The sequence below is a fragment of the Phlebotomus papatasi genome, chromosome 1 (assembly GCF_024763615.1).
Source record: "Phlebotomus papatasi isolate M1 chromosome 1, Ppap_2.1, whole genome shotgun sequence".
Lineage (NCBI taxonomy): Eukaryota > Metazoa > Arthropoda > Insecta > Diptera > Psychodidae > Phlebotomus > Phlebotomus papatasi.
The window spans coordinates 65110564-65137719 of NC_077222.1; the positions used below are offsets into that span (position 1 = coordinate 65110564).

Sequence of the window (27156 nt, forward strand, 5' to 3'; positions counted from 1 at the left end):
AAGTCTGGCATGAAGGGCGCATGACTCCGGAGGGTGATATCGATTTTTCCGCGAAATTATCACAGACGGCTATTCAAACTTTTCCCGCATTTCAGTTTGTTTCACCTGTCCACATCTGTCAGACACCGGCTAGGGTGGAGAATTCTTGTATCATCTCATTTTCCAGTGGCACTCCGTGTCTCAGTTTTCGTACAAGATGTGAAAGTTCTGTGATTCCCAGACGCAACGTATAGATGAAAGGCTGACACTGCAACGAATTCCTTTTTGACACAATTCTGCTTCTTTTACCGTAAGAAAGCCTGATTCCTGATCCCTTTTTTTTAAGCCAATTTCTGTACAATGATGCCTTTTTGTCAGGATAGACGATGGAGATTGTCGATATTCTACTATTTTGCTTCATATCTTGCGTTATTGGGGCTGTCCTGATGCTCCTAGGACAGTACTATGTCTTTATGAGGTTCGTTGAGACGCCTGAAGAGACTGACGAAAAGACATCCACCACGGAAAAATTTGAGCTTCCAGACGTAAACTTCTTAAATCCACGTTACTCGTCTATTTTGTACTAAACTTTCCCTCATCCTTTTGCAGAGTGTCCTTTCAAGTATAAAAAATTCAGAGTCTGAGAGTAAGAATCCAATAGTGGCCATTAACTTGGTGCTGCAGTTTCTCTTCTATGAGTTGCGACACTCAAATCGCGTCAGAAAGTGGTTCTATCGCAAACTTTCACTGGAACTAGATGAACTCCTCACCAAATCCACCACCGGAAGATTTTTCGATAAGCTCACAATCCGGGAACTTGAACTAGGTGGACAATTTCCCGATATCAAAAGCCTTCGTGTAAACAATGTTGAGCTTCACGATGATGATGGTCACATTGAAAATCTCGATGTAATGCTAGATCTCTCCTATCGTGGTAACTTTCGCCTCGCCATTGATGCTGATATGGTGCTGGGAAAAAAGGGATTCCTCTCAGTTCGGGTGAGACATGTATCCGGTCTGGCTCGCCTACAATTCACCAGAAAGCCCTACACACACTGGTCCCTCAGCTTTATAGGGGAACCCCAAGTGGATCTGGGAATAGAATCTCAATTTCAGGGCAGGCAGATGCAGTCAAATGTAACAAGTCTTATCTGCAATCAAATTAGGAAGGCAATTCGTTCAAAGCACACGCTACCGAGTTACAAGTTGAGGTGAGTTGGCTTCATATTAGACCAATATAGTTACCTCTATTCTCAGGAGAATTCTTTTTGCGGAGAATTTTCCCAAGCATCCATATTTTATATGTTACTAAATCCATCAACTCAGATTTGCTATAGATATTTATTAATGGGAAAATAGGCATGTGTTCTCGGAAATTCCTTCATGAATTATACAAGAGCTTTCAGTTTAACTCTTTTACTTCTAGTAAAAGAACTTCTATTAAGAATTGAATTGTAAAAGATTGTTTATTGGATTGTTTCATAGGAGTTTCATTAATATTTCAATTGATAAATATCATACATTTGACTGGGGTGATATAGTATGTACGTTATGTATTGAGTTTGACTATATACTGACGAAAGTTTGAAAGGTCATCGATTTTATCCTTGAATGGTGGTATGATATGAAATATTGATGATATTGTTATAAGTTGGAAATTTAATTTTAAGTTTGCAAATTTTACTTGAAATAAAATTAATCAATTTAATTTTTTATTGAAAAGTAGAACAACTTTTTTAAAGAGGAGAGTTAGGCAGCCTTAGACAATAAAATTCTTTTTTATATTATAATTTTCTTGATAATTTAATAATTTTATAGGACATGTGTAGGATATTTTCAATTAATTAGTTCTCATGAACAACTTTTCGTTTTAGTCACAAAACTTTGAATGACTTTTGACTGTCTTCTCCTTTATTCAATTAAACTTTGGGTTAAAGATGAAACGAGCCAAGAATGTTATTCCCTCGTTTTACTACCTTTGACCGCAATGAACTTAATGACTTAAACAAGTATAGATATCAATGAATAAATACTACAAAACCAACGTTTATAAGAAATAACTGTTTTAATTGAAACACTGAGAGAAATCCGAAAAAGTTAAAATAACATTCCGGAAATGTTAAGTTTACGCTGCTGTATTGATTCAAAATCGATGTAAATATTACCCATTTTAGGTGTATTCACTGGGAAAAAAGAGGGTGCGATTAACATTTTTTCCTCGTAACTTTAACACTTTTTAGGTGTAAAAATATATCAACACTTTTTAATGTTAATTTTACACATTTTAAGGGTAAAATTAACATGAAAAAGGATAACTTTAACCCCTAATACACCTAAAAGGCATAATATTTACACCGATTTCGGATCAATACTTCAGGGTAAAATTAACATTTCCGGAATGCTATTTTAACTTTTTCGGATTTCTCTCAGTGTTAAGGGTTAAAAGTACCCTTTTTTATCTTAATTTTACCCTTAATAAGGTGTAAAATTAACATTAAAAAATGTTGATATACTTTTACACCTAAAAAGTGTTAAATTTCGGAGGAAAAAAATTAATCGCACCCTCATTTTTTTCCCAACACTGAGAAAGAAAAGAGGCTACGATTAACTTTTTTCGTCATAACTTTAACACTTTTCGTGTGTACAAATATATCAACATTTCTTAATGTTGATTTTACACCTCTTGAGGGTAAAACCAACATGAAAAAAGGATAACTTTAACCAATAATACACCTAAAAAGGGTAATATTTACACCGATTTCGGATCAATACTGTAGGGTAAAATTAACATTTTCGTAATGTTATTTTTAACTTTTTCGGATTTCTCTCAGTGATTGAATGATTTTAGGATGTTAAATTATTTTTATTAGGTTTCTAGTGTGCCAAATTTCGGCATAGTTGCATGCAAGCGCCAAAATCTCAAGTTTGAAATGTAATACAGTAGAGTCTCGCTATAGTCCATATTTGGTTCCAGATTTGACACTTGGGTCGCACTATAGTCCATGTCATTTTTTAAAATTATCAACGACTTTTAGTATTGAAATTGCTCGACGGCTTAAACTTTCTTTGCGATTGTGGTACTTGTCCTCGCTCTCTTCATTATGGATCACAATTATAACAACTACTCAATAAATTTTGCCAAAAATATTAAAATAATTATGACAACATTGCATGTCGCGTACTAAAAAGCATAACCTCAGAGATTTGAAATCAACGGTCGATAAATTGTGGACTATAGAGCGATGGCCTATAGCGGGACTCTACTGTATCTTTAATAGAAATTGATTGTTTTATTCTTTCTACTTAAAGAGTGTTGCTTAGAACCTTGTAGACAGTTTATCGTCTTTATTTACTCTAAAATCATTCTTAATAAATTTTAAAATGAATAAAAATGTAGACATAGCTTTGATGCCCTATTTCGGCCACCTTCATTCTCATAGTTCCTTACCCTTCGGGAATTCTTCCAATGCCTTTTTCACGTCATCTCGTTTGTCGAAGCTACATTTTTTGTTATTCTTTTTCATTGTATAATCTCTAGAGTATGTAAAAAATAAAAATTCATAGAAATTCAAGGAACTAAATAGGTGGCCGAAATTGCAAGCTGGCCGGAATTTGGCACACTTACCCTAAGTTTCTTTTTCTGTATTTTCTGTTTTTTTCATAGATATAAGCCATTCTTCCAGAAGATAGATGACGAATTGGATGCATCAGACGTGATCCCAGAAGGAACTCTCTCGATGAATATTTGCGAAATGTCTCGTCTAAATGTATCCTCTAGCATTACATCGATTTTTTGCACTGTTACCCTAGCATCAATCCCTTGGGTCCAGGCAAGGCAGCATGACGAAAACACCATCATAATTTCCCTCGATTTGGAAATCCATAAAGCAAAAAATCAGCAAATTGGTATTGTGTTTAAGCAGTTAGATAATGCTGTTATGATTGAGTCAATTATTCCGAATACTCCTGCTGCAAAAGCCAATCTGAGACGAAATGATATACTGATAGCTATTGAAGGGAAGAAAGTAATTCAACTCACACACGTTACAAAGATTGTTAAGAGCATCAATCGTCCGATGTTTATGCTAAGGATTGAGAGAAAAACTCGTGGAGTGATTAAAAATGACGCCATTGCAGAAGACTTTGAAGTGATTGAAAGTATAGATGATGGAAATATCAGTTTTAGCAAGGCCAGTGATTCCGTTCAGATTGGCACGAAGATTACAAGGATGAATTCCTTGGAGCGCAATTCAAGTGATTCAAGTGTCTCAAATACTCCATCCCATACACCCCGTAAGACGAGTTCTTCAGGAAATCCTCTACTTCGATCCAAATCCCGCAGTGTCAGCGTGGAGAATGAACGAAAAACTCCTACTAGACTAACTAGTGAGACAACTCCAGAAGTTTTTCCTCAACAATCTACTGCTGAAATACCCTTTTGCTCCTTCATTCGCACGGAAAAAGTCTGCACGTTCAATTTGAAAGAGAATTTGGTGTACTTGAATCTCAATGTTTTTGGACGAAGTAAGGACGAAACGAACCTACTGGGATATCACAATATCTCAATACCAAGTATCCTTAGTGAATGCAACGAATCCACAATGGGGCATTACTTGAAAAGATTCAATCTAACACCCCCAGAAGCCCCAAATCTGTAAGTCAATTTCCTTTGAGAAATTAAGAAAAGAAATTAATATTGTCCTTTTTCAGGACCAATCATCCCCTAGCTTCCCAATCTGGCTTTGAATCTCGCCTTTGTTATGGGGATGTTCTCATTTCATTTGCCTGGAGTGATTTTGGGGGAATAGTTAATCAAACTCCAGAAACTTCCAAGAGAGGCAAGTACAGTGGGAACCGTAGCGGATCGACAGACAAACTTGAAGAGGATCGCAGTGAAAGCCAAAAGCAACATAATTTCATACGGACACACTTTAACCGAGCCACACAGTGCGACTTTTGTGGGAAGAAGGTAAGCGTAGCGGTTATGGATAACATTGGACATACCATTTACAACAAGGTATCTTTTCAGATTTGGCTTAAAGATGCAGTCCAATGCAAAGACTGTTCTATGTGCTGTCACAAGAAGTGCATTACAAAATGTCAAAACTCTACCGTTTGTGGTCCAGTAGATGCTCAGTCACCATCAACTTTGTCACAGCAAACAGTTCAACCCGAATTCCGGGTCACTCAGCCCTGTGAAGAGGTCACTGAGGGGGAAGATACTGAAGAGGTGAGTTCGAAAATAAGGTATTCGAAATTGCTGAGAATACCGTATCTTTAAGAATAATGATGGCACAACGTATCATAGAGGAACGAGGCCTTTTCGAAAACGAGATTTTCGGGATATCCATTTTTTCTTATGGATACTGTTATATGTCCCATGCCCCCCATGCCCCATGGAATCAAGTGCAATGAAGCTCACTGGATGCATTTCGAATTCAAACACTTTTAACGCCAGAGAAATTTCTGGTGACCTAAAGGGGATTCCAACGCGAAACATTTACATCATAGATCCCGTACTATTCCATTTAACCCATTGGGTGTCTCTTCTTAGTTTTATAAGTATCTATTATATTTATTTTTATTTAACCACCAGCATTATGTCTAAACCCCTTTATAAATTCTTAGATTACTCCCTTATTGGTTTCAATCAGAACTCGTTCTGATTGCGATACCCCAAAATTAGTTTATTATCTATGTTACGTGAAATGTTTCATTTTTCAATATCTGTTAATGAATTTTCGTGTTACGTGTTACAGAACCAATAACGTTGACATTTTTTTAGTCAAGCAACTGTAAAATTTATAGTCCAAAAATTTTTCAATTAATCGAACAGTAGAATATTGAATTTTGTGGTTTTTTTGGATGGTACGAAGTATTGTAATGGCAAATGGTCTCTTCTTTTTGATGTTTTCGAACTACGATATTTAAGCGAATACCAATCTAAATAAGGAAATCAATCTAGGAAGCCTAAATTCGTGGTACGTAAAAAATTGTTGAAAGGGAGTGGACGTTCTAACAAGATAGAGTTCATAGTCATTAGCAATTTTACGGCCGTTTTACTGTTCAAAAATAATTCTAATGGTTCAGACACACCTTTTAGATCAGGAAAATTTCATGAAGTGGAAATTGGAATCCCTTTCTTTCTCACATGTTTTGTATATGACTATCTCATTCTTTCGCATACCAAATTCGATTGAGCTAAATTGAATTTGTTATGATGTTTAAAAGAAGAAGAAGAGTGCGAAAGAATGAGATGGACATATGAAAAACGTGTGAGAAAGAAAGGGATTCGAATTTCGACTTCATGAAATTTTCCTGATCTAAAAGGTGTGCCGGAGCCATAAGAACCAGAATGTCGATGTATTAAAGACGTTATTACAACTGCATTTGTCAAATTACACTCCTGACTTACAGGACCCGAATTTCAAAGGCTGTAAGGAGCCAAAGTTCAAAAATTACCCTGCAAATACCTCATGTAGGGGAAAGCGCGCTACCTTCGGACGATTTATATTTCGCACAAATCAATTTTTTCATATGTGTTATAAATGTGTTATAAATGAATTTGGCCCATTATAATATTATATTCTAATAACTAGTCCATTGTTTCAAATTTTCAGAAAAGTCTATTGGTGAAATCTACAAGGAACATAGAGAAAAAGATGGCAAAGCGTCCCAGCTTTGCGGAATTCTCGAACTCACGAGATAGAGCTCAACGTGAATTAGTTTTTCGCATGATTCTTTAGTACTTGCTAATGTACTAGAGATCAAATTGACTTATAAAGTACAAAAGCATCTTTTGAAAATAAAAAATCGGTTCTTACCAATGAAGACCGATGCAGTCGAGTTCAAAATTTCTATACCTTTCCAAAAAATCCAAATTTAACCAAATCGGTTGAAAAATGGACCATCCAAAGTGGTTGGCCTTTGACCTTCAATAATTCAAAATGGCGAATTTTCCGGTCATAGGTATGTTTGGGCGAAATGTTCACCTGGACTACCTCTAAAACATATCCGAAAATCATTGAGAAAGCTTGGGCCAACTTTGAGAAACACCGAAAAACATGGTTTCTCGTTGAGGAGGGGAATAGGGGCAAAAGGGGAAAAAAGACTAGAGATATTGTTTTCTTATTGGGGTCATCGAAGACCGGAAGTCGATATCTCTTACCGTTTGACCTCTAGCTCGAGAACAAATTTAAGGTCAAGTAAAAAAAATTTCCGAGAAAAATTATTCAAAATCCGTGCTTAACCGGTTCCTTACCGATGAAGAGCGATACAACTGGATTCAGAATTTCAATACCTTTTCAAAAAATCTAAATTTAATCATATCGGTTGAAAAATGGGCCCGCCAAAGTGATTGGCCTTTGACCTTCAAAATTGAATTGTCCGAAGCTTGAATCGTCCGAAGGTAGCGCGCTATTCGCTACTTAATTAAAATTTTAATTCAAATTCTGTTCTAAGAAGTATATAGGAGCGTCTTAAATGTATTGGGTTTAAGACGAATAGGGTAAAGTGATATAATTTGGAATTAGTGTTACAAGTTGGGCAATTCGCTAGTATGGACATGGCTTTTTCCTTGATAAATACAGTACAAAATTTGTTTTTAATCACAAGGAACCAAATTATAAAACTAAAGCATTAAAAATATACAAATAAAAATGAAGTATTAAATTTATCAAGACAAAAAGCCCTGTCCAAATTGTACCATTGTCCAACTTGTACCACTGTTCAAAAATCCGTTTCGAAAATATTTATTTATTATATTTTTGCAGATCAATAGACTGAAAAGCGAGGGGCATCGCCAGAGCTTTAGTGATCTTCTAACGCAGGGTCTGAAGCGTGTCAACTCAGCCAATAATTTAGCCATTCCAGCCATAGTGTCATCCCTAGGTCAAGGTAGTCGTAGCCTACCACCCAGTCCACAGTATACGCCAAGGAAGCAGAGTTTAGTGCCACAAACAACAAATCCACTCGCCCTTGCCATTCTTAAGCTCGAAACGGCAAATTTGGCTGAGCTATCTGGTCAACAAATGTCTTCGGTGATTGATGGCATTGTGGAGCCTTTCAGTGGGACACCTTTGGATGAAATCATGACCCTTGCCAAATCCAGCAGTTTGCAGCTGTATACAGAGCACGAACCCATAAAGCGTGTTGAGATGATCAATGAAGTATTGGCAAAATTACGCCTAGCGCTCGATTCTGAGACAACAACGCATGCGGATTTGTCTATGGCTCTGGCGGAGCTGAAAGCTGCCAAGGCGGCCAGAGTAGAGACTGGACGTGTGAGTTCAGACACTAACCTGCTTCTACAAACAGCTAAGGGATCACCATCGGACGCCCGAAAAGCGGCATCAGCACGTGAGAAAGAAGCTGAAGCAGAAATGGCGCGAATAGCATTTCTCTTGGGGCAATCGGAGGAACGTGTTCAAGCTCTCAGTGTCATCATGTTGCATCTGTGCTCAGCTCTTCAGCACGCCCAGAGTATTGCTGGCCAATGAATATAGAATTCCTCCTGCACTTGCTTAAGAGTAGACAGACTGCAAGCATTTCTATCCACAATCTTAATCAATCTTTATATTTAGGGGAAAGTCATGCACATGTAACATTTATTCGAAAAGCAACAAAAAACTTGCACAATTTACTTCAAAATACCAAATCTCTTGCAATTTTCGCGTTTCTTGCTCTAGTGGAGTTTTATTTCTCAAAAAAGTTTTTAAAAAAAAATGGAAAGATAACCAAATATATTTCAAAGAAATATGTGATAAATGAAAGAAGAAACGTAACTTCATGTAACTTTAAATAACTTATTGTCAATTCAGACTCTTTTGGTGTTAATTGAGAGAAATATCAATTACAAATGGAAAATTTCCAAATTCACATTCTCTTTTTTTTCTTTCCTCCTGTCCATGGAAACTTTTTCACTTCCGTGTCCTCATTTTTTCTCATGATCAGCTTGATGGCCAGGGATGTTCCGCAGCTTTGGGTGAGAAAAAAAGCCAAAAGAGACAAAGCACATGGTGTGAGATTTTCATCAGAGTTTTTAAAAAGTTTAAAGACTCTTTTTGCCAAAACAAAGTGCCACATAAGACACTTTGTCCGATGAAAAGTCAGAAGAAAAGTCGTCATTCAAAGGCAATAATCGCAAAAATTAAGAACACACAACTACACTTTAAACCCATCGTCCGTGGTATCTATAAATACTTGCCGACGAGAGAAATTGCGACTCAGGATGGTATAAACAATAATAGTATTAATGGAACATTTGCCAAATGGTCTGGGAAAAGAGGTTTCTTGAACTGCGCGGTTCCTCTCAAGAGATGAGAAAGAACACCTCTTTATTTCCTTTCTCTCAGAATTTCACAACAGAATCATTTCTTTTTAATAGATTAATAAAGGATTTCTTATGATCAGCTACCTTCAGACTCATGGGAAAAAGGTCTGGAGAGATGTATTTTGCATGATCTTGAGCTGAAAAACGAGATCTCAATATTATTCTGCTGAGGACCTGGAAAATTTACACAAAAAACATCATCTTCGCACTCTGAAAACAAATACACCAAGTCGCTGTTATTGCTCGCTCCAGTGAGTTGAGGTAAAGTATAGCGATTCGATATCTTGGGTGAAAAAAAAATTTAAGTTAAATTATTTTTGGACTATGATCCTCTAGCGTCGATCACCTCTAAGCTTTTAACAAGAATAACGTCTTAATTGAGCTAGTGAATGTTTACATCAGACAAAGATAAGTAACATTCCGAAAAATAGCTATATCTGCGTGTGATTAAATGTTTAATCAATTTAGAAAAATATGCCCAATATGTTCTCTGAAATGTTAGAATATAATTGCATTCAAAACTTTCAAAGTTTAATCCATTCTGAAAACACAATGACTCTAAAATGTCTTTATTAAGGAAAAAGAACGAAAGAAAAGTAACGGTTTAGCCATAATGATTTTATTTTAAATCAAATCCTTAACCTTTAATCGTATTAATCATGTGTATTGTATCAAAAACGAATGATAAGATGGCTGAAACTATAACCTTTTCAACTTTTATTGAACTGATGATTTTTGTTGACTTTGATTTTATCACTCGTGTGATTTCGGTTAATCGAGAATCAAAGTTTTCACATTTAACCTAAAAACAACAGACAGTAAAAGAACTTGCAGCGATTAATAAGATTATCACACACCATGATTTTTATATAGGGTAAATTAAGTTAATTCAAAACCTGCTCCAAATGGAAATTTTTCGCTACTCCAAATGGAAACGTCATTGTTTTCATGATAAATATAGTACTAAATTACTATATTTTCTATACCACAGTTTCAATATTTAATTAATTTTGCTCCAAATAAAGCGAAAATCCATTTATATTCACAAGTTTTAATTTGTTAATTTTTAGAAAAATTAAAAGTGTACCTTTTCACCATTGAATTTTTCATCGAGCGACCATGTTTTCCAATGAAAAACGCAATGAGGTGACTGTTATTTATTCGTTTCGTTTAACATTTATGTCATATTTCTGGCTAATTTGAGTTAAATTAAATGCTAATCTCTATTGTTAACGATACGTGAAGTTTTCAAATAAAATAATTACTTATTTCGTGAACAATAACAGCTGAATGTTGAATCGAAGTATAAAGATATTTCGAGGATGATCCACCGTTTTCTAATGTTTGAACGAGAAATAGAATAAATTTAAACAATGGATTAACGTTTAAGCCAAAAATTAGACCCCCGATTTCGGAGGTATAATTTTTGGCTTAAAGATGGAATAAACCTGTCCACATCTATCCGTAAATTCTTCTCGAAAATACTGTTAAATGATACCAAATTGATATAATCTGCACTTTAGTGGATGTAATAAAAAGAAATAAGGCTTTCACTCTATTTACAGCTTCTTAAAAAGCCAATTTTGCCTGAAATAAAAAGAAACATCCACCATATGCAACTTCAATGAGTCGCCACTGAAGTAGGAGTCGCGGGAGTCGCGCTTTTTTGCTTTTTAACTGAAGTTATTCTTCGTTTCAACATTCAACTGTAAGGGTTTTTCTGAAGTATCTCCAAATGCTTCAATAGGAAACCCCGGAAATATGATTTATTTCGAGATTTTCTTATTGTCTTAGATGGGAAAGGAGAAAAGACCAGGAATAAGAACAAATCCTGCACTCAAGAGCAACTCAACAATGTTTTGGAAGCCTTTCGTCGCAGTTATTTACTGAGAAAAAAATAGGGTGCGATTAACTTTTTTTCCTCATAACTTTATCACTTTTTAGGTGTAAAAATATATCAATATTTTTTAATGTTAATTTTATACCTTTTTAAGAGTAAAATTAACATGAAAAAGGGTAACTTTAACCCCTAATACACCTAAAAAGGGTAATATTTACACCGATTTTGGATCAATACTGCAGGGTAAAATTAACATTGAAAATCCGGAAATCCGAAATTTTATTTTAACTTTTTCGGATTTCTTTCAGTGTTACCTCTCTAACCTTATAATAACAATTTTACTTTTGATTTTGCTGTATACTTGTTAAATGGATGAGAAATTTATAAAAGTAAAATCTTTGTAATATTTTGTAAAATTAGGTTAAAAGTTTATTGAATCAACAAAAAATAAATAAACAAACAAACAGTTTTGCAACATTTTTTTTTAATTTTACATTAAATATTGAAAAATTCTTTCTAACAAAATCTTGCAAATCTAAACAACTTTTCTTCTTTTTTAGAGTACACATATTTAAGAGCCTGAATGTACCAAACACTAGAGTACTAGGTACACTATTTCAAAGACTGAATTTAAAGATTCCAAAAGTATCTTTAAGAGTATAATCACTCAGCTTATATCTTTATTGTCGGAGTAAGTTGGAATAGTTCCAAATTCTATACCATCGGACTTCAATATACATGTTGTCTGTTGGGGAAAAGGTTAAGTACAATGATCTATTGGTTTTTGGATATACCAACGTATATATGCTTAGTATAGACATAGACAGATAATCAGTTGGTCATAAAGATATGGCTATTATCATTAAATGTCCAAGCCGTACATCTTCGTCCAATGATCTTTAATATGATTGAGCTGAAAAAAGGGCCATGCGCGTTTATCCGTTGCGTCAATTGAGCCAATCTGTCGCCACTGAGCGCGCACTAAGCCAAGTCCCAAGTCTTTGTGCTGCATTTCTTCAAGTATTGGTGGCACGCTTACACTTTGTTCTGTCGAAATATGCCTCCCACCCCCGCGAAATCATCAATCGCGTGCCACCAATTCCCACAGACACCAGCTCATATGCCATGCCGCGAAACAGCTGGTAGGCCCCAAAGGGGGGATCTTGCCCATGTGTCTGTTACATACACAATGTGGAATCCACTGTGTGTGCGCCGTGGTATAAAATCAGCTGTTTGGAGCTGTACAAAAACATTTGAAAAGCGGAAGTTGCAGTAGATACTACGCAGTGAATTGAGCTATATACATTACGTGTGAAGTGAATTTCTTTGTGTCCTGTGTAAAGGATTCTCGAATGAGCATCTCTGGATATCACAATCAAGGAAGATTTAGTCACAAGTGTGAGATAATTCTGATGGATTATAGGACAAATTGACGAAAAAAAAAAACAAATAACGAATTTAAAGTGCCTTAACTCAAGTGCATATCTTGTGAATTGATTTTTGTGGCTTTTATTGCTCAACTGCTGGAAAAATGAGACCACCGTCGCAATTTGGTAACGATATCACAAATACCACAACTAACGACCACAATGGCGGAGATGGATTTGATTCTAATGGAAACGGTCCACCTCTTCCGCCCAGCATTGCACATTTGGGGGGTACCCTCATCTGTACCCGTTTGGCGGGCAATGGAGTGATCAGGGTGGTCAGGAGATGCGACGATGCCAAAGAGAATGGCACAAATCTCGGTGAGTCATCCTCCTTCCTTAGCTTAAGCTTCACTTTTCTTGCCCAGTCTGAGATAATTGCAAAACCGCGTATATGGCATAAATGCATTTGACCTTACCAGGTATACTAAGTATGGGTGTCTGGAGGTCAAACTAGACGAGATCATTTCTTCCATTTTCGGAGGAGAAACAACACCAATTTCAGCGTCAAAATGCAGTTATGCACAACGTTCTCGTTTCTTCCTGCAATCTTTCGTTTTTTTTTCTTAATTTATAAAATTCTCTCACAATGGAGATAATTGCACAATCTTCCTCGAGAGCCAACCTTTAAAAGCAATTAAGCGATATATAAAGCTTCTGTGTCGCGTGCAGACAATCTGAAGCACTTTCAGTTGAGAGAGAGAAAAATGCGTTCAGTTTCGCGAGCTAAGCTAAAAAATCCAAAAAACTAAGCAATAACACCCATAAATACATAACTTTTTGTGTTTGTTATACATTTTTATATGATTTGAGGTATTTCTTTGGTTTCGAAATGATCCAACAGTTGCATCATTCTTGAAATAAAACGTAAATTCATTAGGCTCTTCTCAGTGAATTCACCTGAATTAATTATCAAGAGGCATTTTGTAATTTACCCAGCTGGCTTTTACTGCCTGTTTTTAGTCTAATTCTTCGGCACGTGTTTTTCTGATTAAATTAGAGATGAAAGAGCTAAATTTCTGCTTCAATATAGGTTTATATTTTATTTTATTATACAATGTCGTAAGAGAGAAATATACGATTAATCAGTTCCGAGATTTTTGGTATCTTGTTCACCGCCGTCTTAGCATTGAAAGCTAGCCTCCAGAAAAAAACTGACAAAACCCATTCGTAGGTCCTTCACTTGGAAAATTATTTTGTTAAAATTATTGAAGTAGTTTTATTAAATCTCAGAAAAGATTTGGAGCACAGAAAAAGCAGCGGGGGCATGTTTGAGAAAATTTTCTCCATTTGACTGTATTATGTCTCCAAGATTGATTTGACTTCCGATCATTTTCTGCTTGTCAAGCACACCCATTTCTTCTTGTCGAGCAAAAAAAAACTTAGAAAGTTGACTGATCAGTTTAATTGAGTGATCTTTTGAGTTTGTGCACTCCTCAAGTTCCCTTTTGTACTACAAGTTTCACCTTGTGTGGCGCCCCGGCCAATGTCTTGAGCAGCATAATGTGTAATTATTATTTATTGCCATTCATTGTCTTGTCGTTGGCTTTTTGTACCTGTCTATTGCGCGAAATCGCATCCAATCTAACAAATTTCACTCGTTTTTCTTCCATCTCTTAGCAATAATTTACACTAGCAAGCACACAAGAAAAACGTGGTTTATTGGAAAAGGTTGGTTACTATAGCTCTAAATCACTTACAATGTGCAGTCAGGTCTAAATCTTGCTTATCAATTTATCTAAAAGAAAAAACTATAATTCTCTGCAATATTCCCATATGCTTTGTTTTAATTCACAACTTTTCTTGTGCTGTTAATTTTGTTAACAGAAGAAAATCACATTTAAATTGGTAGCTTGAAACATTTCCTGGGTAATTATACACAAAATAATATGTTTATTTATTTACCTTAAAATCTTCTTTAGACTAAATATTACATATTTGTGGTCAATGTTTGTGGAGCTTTCGAAAAGCTTAGTAATTTGCGTATGTTTTGCGTTTCTTTGTCACGTTTATGAACATCTAAAAAAAAGATATTTATTTATATACATCTATTAACTTGTGAGAAAATATTTCCTGAACTACGCTAAAATTTACTAAATCTTGCTTAAGGTCAACACATAAAATCATTAACTGACCAAAGCAACGATATTTACGAAAAGAAAGAATGATCTATTAATCTGTCAGTGATTTGATTTAATTATTTTCGGTCCATCTAAAACTAATAAATAATTGTATCTATCATACGATTTGTAGCAAAATGTTTTTTTTAAATCCTTGATTTTTTTTACAATGAAGAGCATTAAATGGATTTACAATACAAGGGAAGCTCATTTTGATTTCCAATAGAATTTTGGAAACTGCCAAAATTATTCAAATGCAGAAAATAATTAAAATTTTCAAAAATAAAAAATAATAACAAATTAGTAAGAGACTTTTTGCATTATTCACATCCAATTAAAAATTAAATTTCATAAAATACTAATTGGTCAATGAGCTTTGATTGCTTTAAAGCCCTCAAAGCTCCATGTGAATAATACTTCATTCACGTAATTAAATATTTATTACCATGAAATATTTTATTCAAATTGTATTCCCGGTTGGCTTGAGCTTTAAAGAATTTGAAGATCTGTTAATCAGAAAACACTATAAAACTGAAATATTTTATGGAAATATCTACTTAATTACCTGTGGATTATGCTTAAAACTTAAACTTTCTACTCTAAACAATGTTTACGGTTAAAAAATAACTATTTAATGTAAAGAATTTTCCAATTATACACATTTTGAAAAAAGCTTCAATTCTCAATGTTTAACCTTTTAAAAACTATGGTAAAGGGGAAAATGTCCTGCCTTTGAATGCGACAACCTTTTCTTTAATGTTTTCTCTTATTTTCCAAATCAAGAACCCTATTTTCTAAACTATGGTCAATACAACTAACTATTTTCTATTAACTTCGATTAACAAAATAGAATTTTTGCTTTGGGAAGTAGGAGAAAAAAATGTTTAAAGGCTCCCGCATTCAAAGACAGACCACTTTCCCCTATAATTTTTGTTTTCTACAGAGATTCAATAAACCTAAAAACTGTTTTCTGCGTAAATCCCTGTTCTATTTTAATTATGTAAACAGCGAAAAAGAACCTCATTCAGCAAATTATTTCCTACAATCTTGAGCTTATTGGAATTGGGTGATATAAAGAGAATTTTCATATTTAGAAAGTTTCTAACCCAAATTGCTCAAGTAAAATGTTCCATTGATTCTTTGCATAAAAACACGAATGGTTTCCGAAATTATAAATGGAATCTATTAAATTTAATATTTCTCAGAAAACCTCAAAATACCTTTCCGACCCATAAATTTCTATCAAAAGTGAAAACCGTCAGAAATCTTCAAGAATTCGTATCAAACTGATTTCGTGAATGAAATCCATACAGTTTGAGCTAATTTATATCACAGACACCTTATCGAATTGATGAGACAAACAAAACACCGTGATAGAATCATAAAAAGCACGCGATAGTAAAATGATTCACTTATTGAAAGGTGTTTGATTAGGAATAAGCACGAGTTGTAGAAAGAAATTTAATGCGCAATCCAGTTGATAAATCTTTGTTCTCAGCCGTGTTTTTCACAACAAAACCAGCATGAGTGGCGTATTTGTGAAAAAGGAAAATTTTCCCATGTTTTTCTTTATTTTGTGTAACTTCTCACACGAAATTATACGCATTTTTCGCGGTTCATTCGCATCTTTTGAGTCAATTGAGACAAAAGCAAAATCCGAACAAAGTAGAGCAAAATTCCGATTTTAACTGAAATGGAATAAAATGAGAGACGCATCGGACAAAGAACATGATGATTTTCGCGGAAATTCTCGCTGTTTCAGCAAACTGCTAAAATTTTCCCTGATGTGATCATCTATTTTCGTGTTTGCGACTGAGTGAGATGAAATAATTAAACTACTTTTTGACCATGACGTTGATTTCTTTCTCCTTTCATGCAAAAAGGGTGACAAAGAGTAAAATATTTTGCTGAATGCTCACGTTTGTGTGTCCATTGATGTTGTGGATTTTGCTTAGTTGAATTTAATGAGAAAATTATAAGAAATTTAAAACTTTTGAATTTCATGACCAAACTTACCTGTCCAATATCAGTATTAACCAAGACATAATACTTAAATACGCACGAAATATTACAAAAAATTTCGGTTAATGGCTTATATTTGAACCTATTCAGACTTATCGAAAATGCAATTGAAAGACCTTTACATTTTTCGTCTTAAAACTTCAAAATCTAAAAATATTCTCTTTTGAGGTTGATAAGATTTATAGAAACTCGGGAAATACAATGGTAATCGTTAAAACGGTTAAAACTCATAAATCTTTGACCAATCTAGGGGAAAGTGCTCTCCCTTCGAATTTTATGCCTTCGAATAATGTGAATTTCTTTTGTTTTTCGTGAAAGATTTACACTAAATTATAACGGAGTTATCAACAATTGATGATAAGCCAACTAATATTTGATAGAAATGTGTAAGTCTCTTAAGAGAACTAAAAGAAAATTCACATTCGAAGGCATGAACGTTCGAAGGGAGAGTACTTTCCCCTATATTATATTAAAAAAAAATCTAGAAATATTTTCTTAAAATTTCTATTTCTAATTTATATTTTATTAAATTTTCTTCCCAATCCATAGATAAAAACTGAAATTTCAGAGAAAAAACTTGAAGCATTTCAATCCCGTATTAAAGAATAGTTGTGTTTCATATCTTATAAACCCATCTCAAATTTTAAATTTTTTAAGGTTAGAAATGCCCCTACAACATTAATATGAGCTTTAAGAAGTCCAAAAGTATCGGCTTAGTAATTGTTAAGATTGTTTCGTTTTAGCATAAAGAATTTACCCTTGAAAATAAAAAAAAAACTTTAAAACGTTAATTAAAACCTTTAAAACTTAATCAATTACTTGAGAATTAAGGCTTAATTTGGCAAAAACTTAAGTTGTTTTTTAATAAAAAACCGTCGATAATTTAGAATTTTAAAACGGTGACAAAATAATACCAACAGATTTGGTGCAAAATTTATAGATCAATTTTTTTCTGTAAGCACTAGAGCAGAGGTGTGCAAAAACCGTTGAAACCAAATTAACGTCAAAATAAGTTTGTCATAGTAGCGTTTTGACTATTGACGTACATGTTTCAATTGACGTTTATTCGGTTTCAACGGTTCTTGTACGCCTCTGCACTAGAGTTTTTCTAATGCCCTAGACAGACTTACGACTCAAGTCGAAAGACGGCTTAATGTAATAAAATCAAAAGATTGATTTGACTAAATGCCCATCAGTTTTCGACTAGCTAAGCTGTCTATAGCTAAGACTAACTAAGTCATAAGTGTGTTTAGAGCATAAGATTCATATTTACCAGACAAATCGTTTTTTTGTCAATTTTGTCGGAAAGGATAAATAAATAAAATATTTTGATTTAATTTAATTAATAATTTGTTCTGTTATGTTTCACTATACCTTTTTCAACGATTCTTAAAACGTATTTCAGGAACAACAATTGTGTAAGGATGAAGCGATACAGGGCCCAAAAGGAGGCCTGGGTGTAGCGGTTCCGCAAAGAACCGCCCCCACAGTAATCTAATCTAATCTAAAACGATGAAGAAAAGCCAAATAAAATAAATTGGGCAATAGAGTTATTGGGGGGGGGGGGCATTGAAAATCCCAAGATGATATCTCAAATCTGTAGGCCTGTAAGAATTTCAATTGAATTGCTTCTGTGTTCTCTATAATATTATCAGAATTATGCTAATGAGTTAAATATTCTCTCAAGTCCAACTTTTAGTTGAATTCTATTTATACAAAAAAATGGAAAAATGTTAATGTCAATAAAATCAGAGGCATGAAATTGCAGCATTATAAGTGTTAAATACTACCAAAGTCGCATTGTATCTCTTTAAATTTCAAGCTATAAAATAAGGAAAAAAAATCCCACAAAAGGGAACAAAAACGAGTGATTGCGTGAAGAAGAAAATTTTCGCGGTTAATTTACATTTCACCAATTTGAAGAGTGAGAACTACCATTTAAAAAACAACTGGAGACCACTCAAGGCAGTGGAAGATAGAGAAATGAAAAAGAAGTTACTTTCAATTTCGAGCAACACACGCAATAAAAAAAATGTTACGCCATATAGACGATTAAGAGAAATTATAGTATTTTGCGTCTATATTAAAACATACCTAATATCATAGCGTAAACATGGCAAAAAAATGAGGGCACTCTGAAGAGCAATGTGAGAAGAAAATTGCGTTTTTTTGTTCCTTCTCGACATGCCGGAAATAAAAGCTTTTTCACATGATTGAATCGATGATTCAGAGAAGCATAAAGCACAGCTGATGCTTCTTTTTGTCCGAGAATCTCATTAGGTGTGCAACTGGTAGGAAAATTCGCAATTGATTGAATTGGAAATTGATTTGTAAAAACACATGTAAAACCACACATAAATTGTGGTATTTTCCGCTATATTTTATTGAATGTGGTCTGAGCGCAAATCCAAGATAAAGAAAACTAAAAAGCACGTGCTTTTGAGCAGTTTTTTTTTGCGCGCCGAATCGTCCGACTTTGTCCGAAATTGCGTCTCAAAGCTCAATCACATTGAAACTGAAAGAACTTTTCACTCTGGGTTTATTTATAAATCTTAGCATTTTGCGACTCGACATATTTTAGTACCACTGTGGCCTTTATTTCCACGTTGAACGCATTTCTTTTTGCTCTTTTTCTGTCTCATTTCTCCTCAAGTGAAAACTCATCCAATTTGTGTGTTTTTCCTGTGACGTGCGACAAGAAAATAAATCATACTTGGGTGGAAATCTGCAATTAGACTATAAAGAGAGACGTTTCACGGAAGTGATTTCACGTTCATCGACAAATTGTTTTAATTTTAATACAGGAATTGAATAATTGCAAGTTAATTAGTGAAGATCGATCAGTTGGATATAGTTTTTTTTATTCCATTTCTTTTGCATTGGCTCTTTGCCTTTTAATACATAATTATTTGATCTCGAGTGAGAGTTTTCTGCCAAGGTATTTTGGCATAAGCCAATGGCATCGCAAGTGACAAGAGTTATCCACCGATGTGATGAAGCTCAAGAGACACAGAAATTAGGTTAAAAACTTTTCACTAAAAATACCTAACTTCCATGGAAATTTATACAAATCGAAACATTTCATTAAAATTAGTACATGTTTAGATTATAGAATCAAAATAGAAATACTGTGTACTTCTTATATTTCACTATATTTCTTACATAATATATTCCGTTACTATCTAAATCGGCAAAGTTTGTGTACCCAAGGAACATTTTCTTTGCAAATTTCCTGTAAAAGCTCTTGAAGTTAATAAAACTAAATTTTATTGCCTTATTTTTTTACTTTTAATTTACTTTCAAGGATTTCAAGTGACCTACATAAATAAATTTGGACACTGATAGCTTATCGATACTATCAAATTGATAGTATTTTAAATCTATATCTGTTTGATTAAATGAATGTCGAATTTTTACGCATTGTTGTGCTGTGTATTGTTACATTCTTGTGACACTGTGACTGTTTTACTGATAAAATTGTAAAAAGTCTAATCATTTCAATTTTTCTGAATCAACGGTCGATACTATCATCATATCACCCCGGGTTATGAGAATTTTATGTACAGCCCCATAATGTATTATCCAGTATACAAAGACATGAATTAAATAAATAAATAAACAAAAATAATAAATAAATAAATAATTTCATAAGCTTTGAATTTAGAGTCTTCATTAAAACCCTTTTAAAGGTGGATTATAACTCCTCAAAATCTTGTTTTCTACCACCTTATAAGAAAAATTCCTTTTGTTCTTGAATAATTATCTCAAGACTGTATTTATTTATTTATTTATTAAACAAAATTATTTCAATTAAATCTTTTGAAATATATTTCTTCTGCAAAAGTGGAGAAATGTGTTCCTGAATTTTAAATAATTGGCTTCTCGTTTCGAAATAAGTATGACAGGGAAATAACTCGAATGCGATGTTCTCTGCTTCATGAAATTCTTCGTTATTTATGTCATTTTTAATTCGAAGAAATAGGTACCGCAAAACATGAAAAAATAAATAAAATTGTGAAAATATTTCTTAGGGGAAAGTGCGCTACCTTCGGGCGACTCAAGTTTCAGACAACGTATTTTTTCTATATTCGTAATGGATTTCACCCATAGCTCTTCTCAGGAAATTTGAGGCATTATATTAGGTATTAAAATACAATATTATATTAGATATTATTCAGTAAAAATATATTTAAAAAAATGAGTTGTTCGAAACTTGAATTGTCCAAATATAGCGCGTTTTCGGCTAGTTATACCTTTTATAGATTGTCTGAACATTTATTAAATTTTTTATGTCAATCTTAATCTCAAAATCGTAAGAATTCGGTTTTTTTTTCATTATAAATTTTATAAAGTAATATTTAAAATTTTATTTTGTGAAAAGGACTAAAAATTCAATAGAATATTGTACATTTTTTGAATTCTTCTTCTTGTTATTATTATTCTTATTCTTACTTTTCCACGGCCAAAATTTAACATCACTTAATAAAATTTTGTAACGATAATCATAAAAACGATTTAGCAGATGTGAAACAGCCCCCCACCTTCTTTTAATAGAAATAGTAGTAAAAGATGAAAGTAACAATTGCCCATTCCATAGATCATACTTGAATAGCCTGTCTTAGACCATTAATTATTTCTAGTGTCTAATTAGTAAAAGAAATGGGAATCAATGGATTGACCTCCAATCAATTTCCCATGAACTCGCGCGTACTAAACAAACAAATATTATTTTATTTCATTCAATTAACACCACTTTTCTATGCCTTTCGTGTCATGGGACTCCCAGGCAGAATGATAAGGAAAGTAATAGCGAATGTAGGAAGTGATAGAAAGTAGATTCCACACGCGACCAAAATAAATCGCGCTCGACGGTTTCACACGATTTATGCTTCTACATACATTTTTTTTTTGTGCCACATGATGTAATACAGTTATTCATAGGGAAAACATATGTATTGGAGAATTGTGCGTGAGGCTTCTCTCTCAGCCAGACGCAGTTATTCATGATTACACCAAAAACTTGCCATATTCACAGAATTTATTGCGAAATTCTCAATCTCTCGTGCATCTTTTGGCAAATTACGCAAATTTTCACCGCATCTTCTATCATTTTCCACCTCAATCCCAACATGAAAAACACCTTTCATGGATTCAACACAAAAAAAGCAATTAAGATCTCTCAAAACTTTTGATTTATATCGCACTTCTGGGACTGAAGAGTGAAGCAAATTACGATAATAAATCTGTCAATGAATATATCTGCATTTGCCCGGAAAGCTCATCTAAATGCTTTCTGTTTTCTGAAAGAAAAAACACACCTAATAAATCTATCAATTAATTTGCTTTATGTTTCTTTGTAGATCTATCCGAGTGCCAGCTGATGCAAGTCCCAGACGCAGTTTACCATCTAATGAGAAATACCGAACTTAAAACTTGTGATCTTAGTTGTAACGTCATTAAGAAAATTCCACCGAAATTCGCTGTGAAGTTCAGTTTAATCACAGGTTAGTATTTTAAGTAAAATCACAGATTAATTTCAATTTATTTTCTTTTAAAAAAGCTGCGATGTGTTGAGCTTGATCTTTATAAAAGTATCAGGAAAATTCATTAAAGTCAGTTAACATTTTTAAGAGAAATGGATATTTTTGAGCTTAGGGGAAACTGAGGCACCACCAAACACTGCGATTTTTTAATCGGATATTCGACTTCAGAGGATAAGACCTATAGGAATTTATAGGCACTATAGGGATGCTTGTTCACTGAAGGAATGGTCGAGATAGTCCAAGTAGTTTAGAAATAAAAATTAGTGTTTGGTAATACCCCGTGTTTGGTGGTGCCCCAGTTTCCCTTAGATAAATTAAATATTTTACGCAAAGTTTAAAAAGTTACAACTATACTGACAAAAAAATTTTGATCTGTAAAATATTTTATTTTGTTCGGTAAATAAAATTGCACTATTTTCATGGATTAAAAATGCATTGTGGTGTAAATATGTTTCTTTTAGCACTTACTGTTGTCAAATGCTTCCGCAGTATCGACTTTTCTTTGTATTGGTTCTTGACACAACTATTTAATGGTTTTAGAACACGATGAGAAATGGATAAAACAGTCGTGACAAGAACCAATACAAAGGAAAGTCGATTATATAGAAGCACTTGAGAACAGTAAAGTGCTAAAAAAAAAAGGGGGACATTCTTATCCTGAACATACATCTTTTTAGTACATGACTTTTCTCATTGATATAGCAGTATTATAAAACATTTAAAAATGGATATTTACTGACCATTTATATTTATCAATCTACTGCAAAAAAAATTTTAAATAACCTTTATTAAGGCCTAATATAAATTAGTTTAATTCATATATTTCTGATCAATTTTGATTTATTAATGGAATTTAATGGATTTATTATCCGATAAAAATCTGATGCCTTTTTACTATAAACCTCATATTAAAATTTTACTAAAAATCAGATTCATAATAGAAAAGAGATGACGAAGCGTCCCAGCTTTGCGGAATGCTCGAACTCACGAGATAGAGCTCACCGTGAATTGTTTTTTTTTGCATAATCTTTTGGTACCTATTACTGATCTATACTAGAGATCAAATTGATTCATAAATCACAAAAGCATTTTAAAATCAAAAAATCGGCACTTAACCGACTCATTACTGATGAAGACCGATGCAGCCGAGTTCGAAATTTCAATACCTTTCCAAGAATCCAAATTGAACCAAATCGGTTGCAAAATGAGCCTTCCAAAGTGCTTGACTTTTAACCTTCAATAATTCAAAATGGCAAATTTTCCGGTCATAGGTATGTTTGGGCGAAATATTCGCCTGAAATAGCTCAAAAACATATCCAAAAATCATTGAAAAGGCTTGGGCCAATTTTGAGAAAAACCGAAAAACATATTTTTAGGGCAGGGGACGGGAATGGGGAAAAAAGGGAAAAACGTCTAGACATATTGTTTTTTTATTGGGGTCATCGAAGACCGGAAGTCGATATCTCTTACCGTTTGACCTCTAGCTCGAGAACAAATTTAAAGTCAAGTAAAAAAAAATTTCGAAGAAATTATTCAAAATCGGTACTTAACCGGTTCACTGGTAAAAATAAAAGGATCAAATTGCTTTTAATATGAACCTTTTGAAAAAGATGGATCAAATTTCGAACTCTGAATGAACATTTTTCATAATAGAACATGTTAATTTGATCCATCCTTTGCAAAAGGATCAATTTGATCCTTGTATTTTTACCAGTATTCATTACCGATGAAGACCGATACATCCGAATTCAGAATTTCAATACCTTTCCAAAAAACCAAATTTAACCAAATCGGTTGAAAAATGGGCCCTCCAAAGTAGTTGATCTTTGACCTTCAATAATTCAAAATGGCGAATTTTCCGGTCATAAGTCTGTTTGGGCGAAATGTTTGCCTGGACTACCTCTAAAACATATCCGAAAATAATTGAAAAAGCTTGGGCCAATTTTGAGAAAAACCGAAAAACATGGTTTTTTCGGTTGTGTCTGGTATGGGTCCAAATCAAGCGCCTGGCAAGTTGGCCTTTTCATATGGAGCTATTTGAAGCCAATTTCCAAAATTGATCTCGGACTCAGCTCACAGTGCTCCGAGGAAAAAATTTATTTAAACAAAAATTTAGTATATATATCCTTCCATACGGAAAGGTATCTTATAATACGGAAAAACTTCTCACTTTTTAAATATTTAGCATAACGGTAGCGAGTGCAAAAAAGTTCCCATATAAATTTAAATCGAAGTACGAGAAAGTGACTTCAAATTTCAGGCAACTTGCCAGGGGGTTGGTCCAAATACATAGATTCAGGCTGATTCTCGATATTATTTAGTCCATAAAATTTGGCAGTAAAGATTTATCCCAAACTATCATGCATTAAGGAATTATCGATTACAGGTTCTTTGCATAAATTTCCTTTTTCTAAACACTTGCTATCAAATTTGACAGGCTAAATTTTCTCTAGGTTTAGCCTGAGTCTGTGTTGTCCCTAAAAGTCCTCGCCACGAGATTAAAAATCTCTATCAGAGAATACAAATCGCTATAAAACCAATTTAAAGGTTTAATGCTTAAAGATTTATCTCAGAATTGAGAATGTTTGAAAAATTTAAACTTATTTAATGGCTTAACCCTAAGAGGTATTTGTATTTAAATTCATTCATAAACATTACATTAGTTTTTGTTATTTTATTGTGTTCTAATTCAACATTTCACATGAAAAGATTAATGTGACGGCAAATGAATAAATACATGTGATTAATAATTTCACTTGGTTGGTTAAGTAAGGCGCATTGGGAAGGGCTAAGATCTCTTAATTGTTAAAAAGCTCAGTTGAAAAACTTAGAATATTGCTCAACACTCACCTTGATATTGTCTCCAAAAAAAAATCTCATGGTTTGAATTCTTTCGACAGATTTGAACTTGTCCCACAACCAGATGTCGAAACTTCCTGACGAACTGGCAGACTTGGCCCTGGAGCGATTAGACATTTCCCACAATTCATTCACAACGCTGCCCCAAGTTGTGTTCAAGATGCCGAAGTTGCGGCAACTCTACGCCAACAATAACTCCATCATCGAAGTGGAATCGGATGAGAAGTCCATCAAGTCGGAATCCCTGGAATTGGTGGATCTGAGAAATAATCCCTTGACGCCGCAGTGCTATGATCGTTTGCGGGCTGCCAAGTTGCATTTCCACATTGACTTATCGGAGAGAGTACAGGAGGACTGGGAGGATCTTACAATATGATTTCAGTCCGTGTCCATTGTCTGGATACAGTCTGCAGTCGAGGGAATAACTGGATGGATGTTCCAGTCCCAGGATCACCATTTAATCTCTTAGCAATTAGGATCGACGATATTTGCTGTATCTTTTTTTTTATACCAAACACAGTGAGAATGTGTTATTTTCTGTACTTAAGGCGCAATTATACTGTAGATTATGCCAAAAAGATTATCTCTCTCGAGCCACGGAGGATTCCGTCCTCTCGAAATCTAGTCTGATTAGTCCAAGGAAATGTGACTCTGATGTATGACTTTTTTATAATAATTCTTGTTTTCTGTTGTTGTCAAATGTGCGAGAATCATGTTACGACAAATTGACTGCGTGGAAATAATATCAGACGCTATGATTGTAGTTAAAAAAAAAGCTAGGGTAGTGGACCCCCTTAGGGTCATAGCCCCATTTAATGCCACCTTGAATTGGTTTTATCTTTCAATATTGCGACATTTGAGATTTACAAAATCAAAGCAATTAATCAGTATTTTGTATTGAAATGCTCCGTATTATTTAAGTGGCAATAAGTGGTGCCACTACCCTACTTCTTACGTATAATGTTGTGTATTCAATCTAACCCATAGTTGATAAGAAAAATGTGATTTTTTTCACAGTGTCTTTTCACTTTAAAATGTTTGTGTATTTCTCAAATTCAAGTAACATTTGTTTGTTCTTTTTCTCATATAAGAGAATAAAAAAAAGGAAGATGATTGATAGGAAAAATAAATCTGTGATTTCATTGCAAATCATTTTATGAATACTTCTCCAATGCTGTATTATGCAAAATCTTTTATTTTATGACACATTTTATGCGTCACATGTTTTATGCGAGAAAGCAAAAAAGTGTTCTTAAACTGAAGAAAAAAAATATAGAGAACAAGAAGAGCGATGAAATTGAATCTTTGACTTGATTTAACATTAAATATACTCACAGTAATCTTATCTTATTACACTGAAATGTAGCTCATGCATAACACCTTTGTGTTTAACTATGTCTAATCTTGATAGGCAAATTGATTGAAAAATATAATAAAATTTATAACAGAGTAATAAAAAGTGATTCTTTTTTTCTTTGTCCTAATTTAAATACAAAAAAAAAAACGAAAGTGATTGAAAAAAAGAAAGATAAAATTCAATTAATTGTTGAATAGAAAATTTGTTGAAAAATTATGCGGAAGAAAAATTTACAATTTCAATAAAGTAATCATATTTATGTAATTGTCTCTAATGTGGTGTATTAACACTCTTTTTTTCTGGTAAATTTTTTAATTTAAATCCCTTTCTTCACTCATTAGTATAACTTACAGCATTATGACATTTAATTTGCCTAATTGTGTTTTTTTTTAATGTATACTCAAATAGAAATTATGCTGTATATGCAAGTATTTTGTTATTTCTGTATCTATATTACTTCATGTGGAAATATATATCAATTTTCTTATACTCCGTTGAATAACGTTTCAATTAAAATTTCCCATTATTCACGCCGTAACGATTCTTCTATATAGTTTTCCATTTGGTTTTTTTTTATTTTTCATCATCTCCCGTCCTATTGCACTTCAAAGTGATTTCAATATTGTATATTTTTGTAACTCCATTTCTAAACACTAACATTATATTTTATTGTTTATA

General features: G+C 33.6%; 2 protein-coding genes across 4 annotated transcripts; both read left to right on the forward strand.

The window, feature by feature from the left end:
* The first annotated feature begins 24 nt into the window (after positions 1-24).
* On the forward strand, positions 25-8856 carry LOC129809633 (PDZ domain-containing protein 8). Of its 2 annotated transcripts, none has more exons than XM_055859595.1 (7): positions 25-289; positions 358-524; positions 589-1190; positions 3644-4633; positions 4690-4948; positions 5009-5209; positions 7752-8856. In XM_055859595.1, exons 2-7 carry the CDS (start codon positions 366-368, stop codon positions 8475-8477), a joined length of 2937 nt encoding a protein of 978 aa, XP_055715570.1. In that variant the 5' UTR covers positions 25-289; positions 358-365; the 3' UTR covers positions 8478-8856. The 2 variants fall into 2 exon arrangements, with proteins under 2 accessions (XP_055715570.1, XP_055715569.1); XM_055859594.1 differs by having other exon boundaries at positions 363-524.
* A 3473-nt stretch (positions 8857-12329) lies between these two features.
* Positions 12330-26971, forward strand: LOC129804372 (leucine-rich repeat-containing protein 20). Of its 2 annotated transcripts, none has more exons than XM_055851629.1 (3): positions 12330-12898; positions 22080-22223; positions 25163-26971. In XM_055851629.1, exons 1-3 carry the CDS (start codon positions 12682-12684, stop codon positions 25495-25497), a joined length of 696 nt encoding a protein of 231 aa, XP_055707604.1. In that variant the 5' UTR covers positions 12330-12681; the 3' UTR covers positions 25498-26971. The 2 variants fall into 2 exon arrangements, with proteins under 2 accessions (XP_055707604.1, XP_055707611.1); XM_055851636.1 differs by lacking the exon at positions 12330-12898 and adding an exon at positions 19649-19739.
* The last annotated feature ends 185 nt before the right edge of the window (positions 26972-27156 follow it).

Excerpts from the sequence above, each read along its gene's own strand:
- LOC129809633 (XM_055859595.1), top strand. The coding sequence starts at position 366 with ATGGAGATTGTCGATATTCTACTATTTTGCTTCATATCTTGCGTTATT. Across the intron at positions 525-588 it reads AAAAATTTGAGCTTCCAGAC|AGTGTCCTTTCAAGTATAAA; the intron begins GTAAACTTCTTA and ends ATCCTTTTGCAG. Across the intron at positions 5,210-7,751 it reads AGGGGGAAGATACTGAAGAG|ATCAATAGACTGAAAAGCGA; the intron begins GTGAGTTCGAAA and ends ATATTTTTGCAG.
- LOC129804372 (XM_055851629.1), top strand. The coding sequence starts at position 12,682 with ATGAGACCACCGTCGCAATTTGGTAACGATATCACAAATACCACAACT. Across the intron at positions 12,899-22,079 it reads AGAGAATGGCACAAATCTCG|ATCTATCCGAGTGCCAGCTG; the intron begins GTGAGTCATCCT and ends GTTTCTTTGTAG. Across the intron at positions 22,224-25,162 it reads GAAGTTCAGTTTAATCACAG|ATTTGAACTTGTCCCACAAC; the intron begins GTTAGTATTTTA and ends TTCTTTCGACAG.